We start from the raw sequence: 12,016 nt of genomic DNA, 5'->3' as shown, positions 1-12,016 counted from the left end.
TCTTCTCACCAAGCTGTGCGTGATGGGGTCTTGTGCCTGGAGGAAGAGGCAACTTTTCAATTTTATCCATTTTGTGATTTTCTCAAGGACCAGCAGCAAACCTGACCCAAAGGAGGGTGAGCTCCAGAAAGGATTCTACTCCTAAAGTCGGTATATAAGCTGGGCCTTTCATCTGAAGGGGTGGATGGGTCTGGGGTGCCCTGGGAGGAGGGCTGTGACCCACTCACCTCTGCACAGGGGCTCCGTGTCGTTCCAGTATGGGTCCCGCACGTTGATGCACTCAATGATGGCCGGGCCCTGCTCCAGGGAGTGGCCGGGGTCACAGGTAAACTCCACTATGGTCCCGATGTTATAGGTGGGGTCGGACGTGGTGAAGTTCCCGTTCTGAATGTAGGGCTCATAGCAGTGGCCTTTCTCAAAGGCTGGGGCCAGGACACAAAAGAGGGCAGCCACTCAAGTGAGTAAGGGGTGGCTCACAGGGCTGTGTCTCAGAAGCAGGGGCCCCTCTTGCTGTCCAGGGAAGCCCCAAGGGAAACGGGTACCAGACCCCACATTCCAGTTCCCACTGACCTGCTGAGGGCCCTTAGGCCATTCACTTGGCTTCTCGGGCCTCATTATCTTCATATCTAAAATGGGAACAAGAACCTCTGCTCTCCCAACCCCGCAGAGGCAGCCTTTGGAAGTCCAAGAGTCACTCTAGCTACGGCTTCTCCCCCATCCTTTGCAGGTCAGATTTCTACCTCCCATGACCCGGCCGCGCCATGCTTCCCCTGCTCCCACGCTGCCACCCCAGGAGACGGGGCAGCCTCCGGGACCCTCACCCTCGAACCGGATGTTGAAGGCTGAGGCCATCCGCCCCTGGTCAGACATGAATTCGATGCAGATGGTGTGGCCATCACTCAGCAGGCCCTCAAAGGGGACATTCTCGGTTTGGAGGGAGTCATAGAGAAGAGTGGACTTGTTGGTCAGCCCACTGTAGACCATCATCCTGGCAGTGGGGAAGGAGACAAGAGCCAATGTGAGGTCTTCTTGGGCCGCTGATGCACAGCAGTGGGAGGTGTGTGCTGTGACCACCCCCTCCGGGGCCTCAATCCCAGACTCACATCCCGATTTCACCCCATACTCGCCCGGACACTCTGCTTCATCTATTCGAATTTGTCTCCCTTTCTGTACAATGCTTGTCCCAGACTCATGGATAGATTCTGAGCTCTTAAGGAAGGTGCTGGGTGTGATGTAATGACCAGACGAATTAATAGATACTGATTATTATTACTAACTGAGAAGCTGGGATGATTGGGCTAATATCATTCCTGAAACACTGATATATATATATAATCAGACAGAGTTCCGACTTTAACTTCTTTTTTTTTTTTTTTTTTTTGGTACGCGGGCCTCTCACCGCTGTGGCCTGTCCCGTTGCGGAGCACAGGCTCCGGACGCACAGGCTCAGCGGCCATGGCTCACGGGCCCAGCCGCTCCGCGGCATGTGGGATCTTCCCGGACCGGGGCACGAACCCGTGTCCCCTGCATCGGCAGGCGGACTCTCGCCCACTGCGCCACCAGGGAAGCCCCGACTTTAACTTCTGAGCTGAGTGACTTTGGACAAAAACACTGCACCCCACTGAGCCCCTGTTTCATCTGTAAAATGGGTACAAGCACACCTACACCAGAGTGTGGGGATTAGAGACCATGGATATAAAGTGCGCAGGGAAGAGTAGGTATGCAAGTCAAATGACCAAGCATTGGACCCCTACTAGACTTTGTCACTGATTTTTATCTCCTAAGACCACCGTGCCTGGAGTCAGGAGTCCCAATTTCTAGTTCCCAGTTCCCTACCCACTGAGCTTACAGAAGTCTCAACACATCTTGTGCCTCAGAATCCACAACCTTGAAAAGAGGGATCACAATGTCTTTCCTACCTATCTTACAGGGGGACTGTGAGAGTACAACATGGTAAAGTGTCCTGAAAAATGAAAGGCATCAGACAAAACGTTGGTATTCATTTCTACTGTTATTAAAACCCTTTGGGGACTTCCCTGGTGGCACAGTGGCTAAGAATCCGCCTGCCAATGCAAAGGACACGGGTTCGAGCCCTGGTCTGGGAAGATCCCACATGCCGCAGAGCAGCTAAGCCTGTGTGCCACAACTACTGAGCCTGCGCTCTAGAGCCCGTGAGCCACAACTACTGAGCCCACGTGCCACAACTACTGAAGCCCGTGCGCCTAGAGCCCGTGCTCCACAACAAGAGAAGCCACCACAATGAGAAACCTGTGAACCGCAAGGAAGAGTAGAGAAAGCCCGCGCTCACCGCAACTAGAGAAAGCCCGCACGCAGCAATGAAGACCCAACACAGCCCCAAATAAAGAAATAAATAAATTAAGAAAGAAAAATACAACCTTTGGCACTTGGCTCTTTGCTAGCCTTGGTATTTTTTAAAAAGTTACGCAAAAATGGGGAAGAAACCAGTACACAAGTTGGATCACTTATTTTTCTGGACTCATAAACAGGCATTTTTAATCCTTTGAGTTTTTTTTTTTTTTTTTTTTTTTACTGTGACCCATAAAAAGGGTTTATCATATGAATTTCTAATGTCACCAAAATGCATAAATGTTAGAGTCACAGTCTGTTCATTTTGCCATGTGTCCACTGTGGCTGGGATGAGGAGGGGGCTGAGGTAGAGGCCAAGGGCCATTCCGAGAGTGGGGAGGGGCCTCTTCACAATCTTCTGATCCCTGCTGATTTTGTTGTCTCTTGGGGGCCATGCCCCAGGACTCCTCTTTCAGAAAACCAATGCCTTTTGCTCTAGAGCAAACTCTCAGGATCTCAAAATCTCTAGTCAATTAATCTTTCAAAAACAGCAATTTTCTACTTATGTTCTCTAGAATGTCTAAAATAGTAATAAAAATCTATACATAGTCTATGGTCAAATGGGTTTGGGAAATGCCAGGTTAAATAAAAATTAAACATTTTTTCCCTTGCAGGACTTGTCAGTGCCTTTGCCAGCTAATGTGCATTAGCACCTTCCAAGACAGAGACTGTGTATATATTGTCTCCCAAACATGTTTGACCAGAGAACCCACCTTCTGTGCTGCATACTATGGGACTGGAGTTTAGAAAGACTTCATTTTGGGGGGAAACCATCATTAAAATCTTTCTTCATTTCTCTCTTCTACTCAAAATCCTTCCATGGCTATCTATAGCTTATAGAGGCAGCCTGGTACCCAAAGCCCTTCAGAAGATGATCCCCATTTACCTCTAATCTTTGCCCATCCCCCACTCCTATTCTCCCTGCTTGGGCTACTCTACCCACTCACTGTATTTTGGGTTCCCTGATCGAATCTCTTTCCAAGGTTTAGATCAGGTCCCATTTCTTCTCTTTTTAAAATTAATTAATTAATTAACTTAGGGTCTTCATTGCTGCGTGCAGGCTTTCTCTAGTTGTGGTGAGCAGGGGCTACTCTTCGTTGTGGTGCGCGGGCTTCTCATTGCAGTGGCTTCTTTTGTTGTGGAGCACAGGCTCTAGGCGTGTGGGCTTCAGTAGTTGTGGCAGGCAGGCTCAATAGTTGTGGCTCGTGGGCTCTAGAGCGCAGGCTCAGCAGTTGGGGCGCACGTGCTTAGTTGCTCCACAGCATGTGGGATCCTCCCGGACCAGGGCTCGAACCCGTGTCCCCTGCACTGGCAGGCGGATTCTTAGCCACTGTGCCACCAGGGAAGCCCCACATCTTGTACTTTAAAGCAGTGATTTATTGATATGGAGTTGTTCACGATAAGGCTGGACGACTTGGAAGGAAGTAGACTCCAGAGTTGGGTAACTTATTTAGTTTTCTGGTATTTTCTCTCAGAATCCTTTCCTAGAGGTTAATGGTCTAGGTTTGAAGCTTCAAAGAAGCCAAGACACTATATAATTCTAAGATCAACATCGGACAGATTCCAGAATTCTAAGGTGCTGACATGCTGTCGGTGCCCTACCCACATCCCCTCAGCACCATTCCTCACCTATTTTCGGATGGTTTCCAGAGTCTCTGAGAACCAGCCAGCTCCAAGGGTGGCAGGCAGTGCTGGGGAATCAGTGTGTCCAGGAGCACACCTCCTCCAACATGGATGGTGGGGGTGGATAAATACCCAGCTCCCTCACCCTCCGATAGGAACGCTCTGAGCCCTGCTCAACACAGCTTCCTGGAGGCCCGCAGTAGATAGAGACCCAGTTGTCTCTGCAGTCACCTGCCTACTAATACATACTGTATCTACTCCCTTTCCTTCTCTGCTTATTTTCCTGGTGCTTTCTAAGATCAGCTCCCAAACAAACCACTTTCTCTCACATCTTTGTCACTCTGTCTGTTTCCAAGGGAACTCAACCTAAGACAGCAAGTCTAAGCAGCTAAGACCCTAATTTTCTAGAACATTCCAGAATATTCTAGAATAAGTTCTCAGAGTTTTCAGGTTCTGGATTCTGTGCATATAACTTAGCATCTACAGACATACTCTTGGTTAGATGTTGTCTTGTATCTTCTCTAGTTCCTTCTGGTACATAAGTCTGGTTTTTCCATCTCAACTGCCAGGAACCAATGTTTCCTACTTCTCTCCTGTTCTCTATGGAGCCTAATACATGACTGGGCACAGAGCAGATGCTCAGTAAACACTCCCTCCTTGTTCAATTGCAAAAAGGGATGTGCAGGAGAAGGGATGAGGCAGTTCGAGGTGGGGGAACTGGATTCCCTTCTTGCGTCTCCCCCTACCCTGCTGTGTGACTAGGATAAGCCCCTTCCCCTCTGTATGTCCTAGTTTCCTTATGTGTAAGAGGAAGAGATCGAAGATGATGGTCTCTAATATCCTTGCCACCCTCCCCAGCTCTTCCTTTCTCGACGTCCATGAGGCAGCATTTTAGTCCTTTCAAGACTCCAAATCCCAAGCCACGTTCTAACACTCTGGGAAGGAATGAGGCTGGCTGGGGACCCTCAGAGTTTTACCTGTCCTTCTCGTGCAGTGACAGCCTCTCAAAGTGCAGATGCAGCTTCTGGCCCTCTGGAGCTTCAATTGTCCACATACAGAACTGGCTCCCATTGGCATTTCCAGAGTGACTTGGGGACAGGACGCGGCCGATGGTGGCGTTGTGCACAGCCCCTCCACAAGGGGCTGGGGTCAGAGAGTAGGGGTGGGTGGGCAGTGAGAGGATGCAGAGAGAGACAGAGAGAGAGAGAGGAAGTGAGGGTTTCATCCTTCCCCACTCCCCACCCCTTCATGGGAGGAAATAGGCTGGGGAAGAGAGAAACCATGGGAAAAGTCCCATCCTCCTGAGAGAGGTTCATCCTGTTTGACAGGAGGTCTAATTCCACGATTAGAACCATTGCCATGTGCGTTCCATGGTGGGGAATGAATGGCTGTGATTTAAGGATTCTTCCATGTGCTGGCTGCGCCCTGATTCCTAATTACAAAATGGTAATTAAGAAGGACATAAATAGGCAGTTCTCAAAAGAAGAAATATACTTATATTACTTAGTAAGCACTAAAAAAATACAGCCTCACTGGTAATAAAAGAAATGCAAATCTAAACTATATTCTATCTTTATCCACCTAATTGGTCAAGATAAAAAGCAGCAATAAACTGGGAAGCTATCTCCAGTGATGGGAAATGGTCACTCTCATTCAGGAGTGGTTAGAATGCAAGTTGCTGTGGCCTTTCAGGAGGGCGATTTGATGAAAAATCTGGAAAATATGTTCAAACACTTTGACCTAGTAATGAAGGTTCTGGGAATTTACCTTAAGAAAAGATTTAGAGAGTTTCACAAAAATGTATGAATGAGGATGTTCACTGCCAGATTGCCTCTAAGAGCAAAAAACGAGAAAGAACATGAATGTCCGCGTACAGATGCTTGGTGAAATAAATGCATGTCATTCATACAGTTTTTAAGAACCATGTTCTCAAAGAACTTGAGAACATAGGAAAATATTCACTATATTGTAAGTGGGAAAAAAGAAGCTAGAAAATGGTCCACTATATCTATTTCAATGAGCTATATGCAAGGATCAATTGAGACCAGGAATATAAAAGTGATTTGCTACAGTCTTCAACACTTTCTTGGAATTTTTTTTTTTAACCAGAGCCATGTATTACTTTTATCATAAAAGTTTAATAAATATTAAAAAGTGATTTGTGAACTAGAAAGAGTCATACAAATGTGGGGAGGTAGTCTTATTTTTAGGAGATATTTGGTTCTCATTAAATATTTGCTGAATGACTGCATGACTAATGCAGTCATGCATCAGTGACGTGCACTGATGAGAAAGGCAGATAGCTCCCTTCTCTGCTCTGGACTCTGCTGTGACCTACAGCAAAGGCACTACCAAGAAGTCTTGTACAGTAGTTCTTTCAGGACCACGGACAGAGCACTGGGACGCAGGCTCTCCAGCTACCTCTCCTGAATCCCCATCCAAGAGTGAAGGTTCAAATCTGGCCAGCGCCACTTATCTGCTGTGGATCTAGGACGAGCCATTGAAGCTCTCTGAACCTCTAGGTCACTGTAAAATGTTAATAATAATTCCACCCTCTTTCTGGGACTGTGGTGGTTAAGTCAGTGAAACACTGCATGTAGAGGGCTTGGCGTTGTCCCTGGCACAGAGTAGGTGCTCAAAATGTAGCCAGCATTACTGTCCCATAGCTCAGGAGCCGAGGAGATGGAGGACACTGTCCCTGGTGGGGGGCGCCGGCCACCTGTCCCCCCCGAGCTGCCGCTCATTTGCGGCCTCTCTGCTCCCATTCCTTGCCTTATTAAGCCGACTGATGGCTGGTATCAATTTGCCAGCCGCGGCTCCCCATCCGTCTTTCTTAGCACAAATTGAGGCTTAATTCCTCTCTGATTTCATACATAGATAAAAATTAACGTGAGGGAGGCCTGGAGACCAACTGCCCTATGGTTTGAATTTTTCTTCTTTGTTAAAAAAAAAAATTCTGAAGAGCCTTGGGGGAATGATACTGCAACAATTAAATCTGAGAATTTATCATCAGCTCTCATTTGCATTTTGAATTCTACTGACTATATGAATGCCTGGAGGGCAGGAGTGATATTTTCTTATTCCCAGTAGTCTCCTTGTACATGACTCATAGCCTGGCACAGAGTAGGTGCTCAGTTAATGTGGGCAGCCTACACTTTCCTGGCCATGATCAGGACTTTTGAGAATCTAATAGAGATTTGCTCTCTTGATAACTGAGGATGGTCAAGGTTATGGCCACTGGGGCAGACAGAGTGTGGTACAGAGTGCTTCTCAATCTATAATGCGCACATGAACCACAAAAGGAGCATTTTAAATGTAGATTTTGATTCGCTTGGTTTTGTATGGGGCTTGGGATTGTGTATTTCTAATAAACTCACTGGTCTGCAGATTGCACTTTGAACAGTGAAGGTGTAAGGAAAAGAGCTCGGGAGAGAAGGGTTCTGGACTCAGTTCAATTTCTATCTGGTGACTTTGAGGGAGAAACTTCACCTCCATGGGCCTCAGTTTCCTCATCTGTAAAATGGGGATAATTGTTCCCACCATGTAGGATTGCTGTGAGGATTTATCAGAGCCCTGGCATATGGACTGGGCTCAAAATATGGCAGCTGTCATATCCAAAGCACAAGCAACAAACAAAAATTACACAAATTAGACTTTGTCAAAATTAAGGACACTATCAAGAAGTGAAAAGACAACCCACAGAGTGGGAGAAAATATTTTCAAATCATATATCTGGTAAGGGTCTAGTATCCAGAATATATAAAGAACTCCTACAACTCAAGAAAAAGACAAACAACCAAATTTTAAAAATGGGCAAAGGAGTTGAATAGACATTTCTCCTGGAAGATATACAAATGGTCAACAAGCATATGAAAAGATACTAATGTCACTAGCCATTAGGAAAATGCAAATCAAAATCACAGTAAGATACCTTCACACCCACATTATTATATGGCTATAATAATAAAAAGAAGACATGGAAAATAAGTGCTGGTGAGGATGTGGAGAAACTGGTACTTTCATACATGGCTGGTGGGAAAGTAAAATGGTGCAGCCGTTGTGGAAAACAGTTTGACGGTTCCTTCAAAAGTTAAACGTGGTATTACCATATAACCCAGCAATTCCACTTTGGGGTATATACCCCAGAGAAATGAAAACATAAAAACTTGCATACAGACATTTATAGCAGCATTATTCCTAATACCCCCAAAGTGGAAACAATTCAAATGTCCACCAACGAATGAACAGATGAAATGTGGCCTATTCGTATCATGGAATATTATTCAGTCATAAAAAGGAATGAAGTTCTGACAGACGTTACAACGTGGATGAACCCTGAAAACACTATGCTAAGTGAAAGAAGCCAGATACAAAAGATTACATATTGTACGATCCCATGTATATGAAATGTCCCGAATAGGCAAATCTATAGAGACAGAAAGCATATTGGTGGTTTCCAGGGGCTGGGGACAGGGAAGAATGGGGAGTGACTGCTACTGGGTCCAGGGTGTCCTTTTGGGGGTGATAAAGACAGTGGTGATGGTTGCACAATATTGTGAATGTACTAAGTATCACTAAAGGTCAATTTTATCATATAACAAAACTTTAAATGGCAGTAGCCATCTGTATTTGGAGGAATCTCTTCCCTAAGGTCAATCTTAATACCCTGGGGGCTGGTCTCTCCCCTCTTAAGTGGACCATCCGTGTTTGGTCTGGCTGAGGCTGGCATGTACCTGAGCAGATGGGTTCCTGGCTGCTCCAGTGGGGCTTGGAGGCATTGATGCACGTCAGCGTCTTGGCACCCTGGAGCTCGTAACCCAGGTGGCAGTGGAAGTGGGCCACCCCACCTGAGTGCAGGTCCATCACCATGACATCCCCGTAGTCAGGCCGGCGGGGAAAATTGCAGCTCAGCATGAAGGCTGGGAAGAAATGCAGGGGCAAACAGTCATCTCTCAGAGGGGGAGACAAAGAACATGACCCACATCCTGGGAGTCAATTTTTGCTGAGGAGAAAAGATGAGGCCCCTGAGGACCCTGGAGTGCTGGAGGAGGGTATTTTTGTGACTCGAGTTGATCACGTGGTGCTGAGACTGCCAGATGAGCACTTTTTTTTAGGCTCAAAGCTCCCCACCCTGCCTAACCAGAGACGGCAGGTTTGGGGTGACAAATGTGTTCCCATCTCTCCCTGGAGACAGAATGGCCTTCTCCTTGAGCACAGGAGGGACAGGATGACCCAGGTAGGTTAGGCTCACCTGCAGGCTCACCTGCACGAACAGCTTAGGTGTCTGTTGAAAATGCAGGCTCTTGGACCAGAGTTAGAATAACCAGTTCTTCAGGAAATGCCCAAGATATGAAAGCTTGGAAACAACTGTCCTGGGAGGTAAGGGCTTGGGCTCTGAGGGAGATGGATGTGAGTTTACATTCTCTTACTCCATCGCTCAGAAGCTGTGTGACCTTGAGAAAGTGACACAGTGCCCTGAGCTTCACTCTGCTCTCTGTGATCGTCCCTGTTTCACAGGTGGCGGTAAGGATTACAGGTGAAATGCCAAAGAAGGGCCTCCTTAGCCCAATATCTGGTGCGCAGAGCTCACTGGATGGGGTGGTAGAAGGGTGTACGTGACCACGCTGAGCTCCTTGAGTTTCATTTTCCTAAGAGGGTGCTGACTCCGTCCTAGCTCCACCACTAGACTACGGTCTGACCTCTCCTGCAGCCTAGGATATCTGCATTCCCAGTTCCCATGAGGAGGACTAAATTCAAGCTCATGGCTCAATGAGCTATGTTTTCCATTTTTTAATTAACAAAGATAACAGACGGTAGTCTGCACATTGAGAAGGTGTGAGGAAATGGACACTCCTGTATACAGTCGCCCATCTGTTTCAGAAACATCCAAGGGGAAATTTTTTAATGAATTGTTTTTCCAGACATTCAGTCAATGTGACGTAAATGTGGATGGCTTTCCATCTCCCAAGGTGTGGCTAAGGGCTCCCCTTCCCCGTCGTATACCTGGCAAGGATCCAGGGGGAGCTCCTGGTAAGGGAAGTAACCGGAGGTCTTGGGAACCGCCCAGGAGGTGGGGAAAATGGGATGACATTGAAATGAGAGAGAGAAGGAAGAGAGAATGGGGGTGGGAATGAACAGAGGGAGGGGAGGAAAGAAAGATATGGAGGAAGCAAGAAAAGAGGGAGGAGAAGAGAGGAGAAAGGTGAACAGAAAACAAAAGAGAGGAGACTAGAAACAGACAAAAAGGAAAGAAAGAAACAGTGGAGAAGAAGAAAAAAGAGAGAAGGACTCCAGTAGCAGAGGCTCTTTCCCAGAAACCCACGGACTCTCATGGGATTTGTGTGTCAGATTCAGGAGACATGAACTTGAATGGGAAAAAGGGGCTTGCTCATTCTTCATTAACCTTTTACTTAACAATGATACTTCCTTCAATCACAGATGTAGGCAACAATCTGTAACATAGTCACAGAACATGTGACTTTGTCACCAAGAGAAATCATAGATATTTTCATATCAAAATGAATATCTTGACATATTTCTTATGCTCCTTTGGAATTACAGTAATTATCAGAGCCAATGGGAAATATTTAATGTGTTAATAAAGAAGCACATAGATGATATCACAGATGAAAACAGTATTTTGACAACTGCTATTAAATATGAATGGCTTCCTTTTGAATTGTATATATTTTATGCTCTTAAAAACACAAATATAAGAAGGGGTTCACAGTGTTACCAAACTGCCAGAGGGGGTCCCTGGCACAAAAAGGGTGAGAAACCTTGGCTCCAGAGAGAAAGGGAGACAAAAGCTACATCTCAACAGCCTCAGCCTGATCTTACCCTGGTAGTGCAGCTGGAAGGTCCCAAGGCCATCGTCCTGGAAGGTCCGGAAGTAGACGGAGATGGTGTTGGTGGGGCTTCGGATCACCTGCCCCTCTACCAGGAGGGTGTGGTTCGCCAGAATGGTCAGGGAGGGGCCGTCCACCCCACGGATGGAAAGCAGCTCCCCCTCGGACAGGTTCACACTCTTCACCTGGAGACAGGTAGGGGTAGACAGAATCTGAGTTGTGTTTGAGACAGGGCATCTGTTAGCCCCCTTATCTGAGTCCCATGAAAGAGGCTTCTGGATGCTGGCAGCTGAGACAGAGTCTTCTGGAGCTGGCAGGTGGGGGCAGGGGTTTGATCAGCTTGTGCCTGAGGTCCCATCTCCAGGGAGACAGAAGGCATTTCACCAGAAGGTAAGCTCCAGGGAGGCAGGAAACTTTCCATGCTGCTCAGGGTCCCCAGGGCCTAAAATCGTGCCTGGCACATAGTACGTGCTCAATAATCTTTATAGACTGACTGAATACACTCTTGCCCTTCTGCATAAACTGGTGAGGGCATGGGGGGCCTCATCTCTAGGGCTTTCTCAGGCCCACTTTCTTTTCCTCCTCAATGGTGGCTTCAATGGCAGAGGCTCCTCAAAGCCCCATGTACTTGGTTTGCCAAATCCACTTTCCAGGCTTGGGAGAAAAAGAAGGGAGATACTTTACTCGCAGACAAGGATGCTGAACAAATGGAGCGGGGCTGGGGTGGGGACCTTAGTCAGTCCCCAGTTCCCAATATGAATATTTCTGCTTCTCTTAGTGGGGCCTGGGGCCCCAGACCCTTGCCTCTTGTGTAAGCAAGGCAGGCATTACTGACAAGCCTTTCCTCTTTCAGGCCATACACGTTACTCTCTTTTCTCTTTGATGAATGCCTACTCATTCGTCAAAGCCCCACTAAAATTACCCTTCTCCGTGAAACCTTCCCTAACTGCCAAGGAGCCTGCCTGTCTCTCCACTGTGATTCCACAACATCCACTATGAACATCTACTACAGACCACTGGGAGAAGCATCCCAATGTCTTCCATGTGTGTCTATCTCAATCACAAAACGGCAGACTCCTTTAGGGCAGGCACTGCATCAGTTTTACACACCATCCTGTCCCCCACTGCTGTGACTGGTACAGAGTATGTGCTAACGAAGGAATTCTACTGTGCCTGAT

At 47.1% G+C, this 12,016-nt stretch overlaps 1 protein-coding gene across 1 annotated transcript in view; it reads right to left on the bottom strand.

Annotated features, from left to right (window-relative positions):
• SEZ6L (seizure related 6 homolog like) overlaps positions 1-12,016 on the bottom strand; it is a gene marked incomplete at its 5' end in the record, with an annotated part of 203,270 nt that overhangs the window by 62,267 nt on the left and 128,987 nt on the right. The window contains 5 exons of the mRNA XM_082641571.1: positions 228-422; positions 822-988; positions 4,968-5,133; positions 8,724-8,909; positions 10,831-11,023. Coding sequence (XP_082497697.1) covers positions 228-422; positions 822-988; positions 4,968-5,133; positions 8,724-8,909; positions 10,831-11,023 — 907 coding nt within the window. The remainder of the gene's footprint in view (positions 1-227; positions 423-821; positions 989-4,967; positions 5,134-8,723; positions 8,910-10,830; positions 11,024-12,016) is intronic.

Source organism: Mesoplodon mirus (genome assembly GCF_964341445.2).
Source record: "Mesoplodon mirus genome assembly, chromosome: 13".
Classification (NCBI taxonomy): domain Eukaryota; kingdom Metazoa; phylum Chordata; class Mammalia; order Artiodactyla; family Ziphiidae; genus Mesoplodon; species Mesoplodon mirus.
The sequence above is the reverse complement of the archived record's forward strand: the minus strand, read 5'-3'. Positions and strand labels throughout refer to the sequence as shown.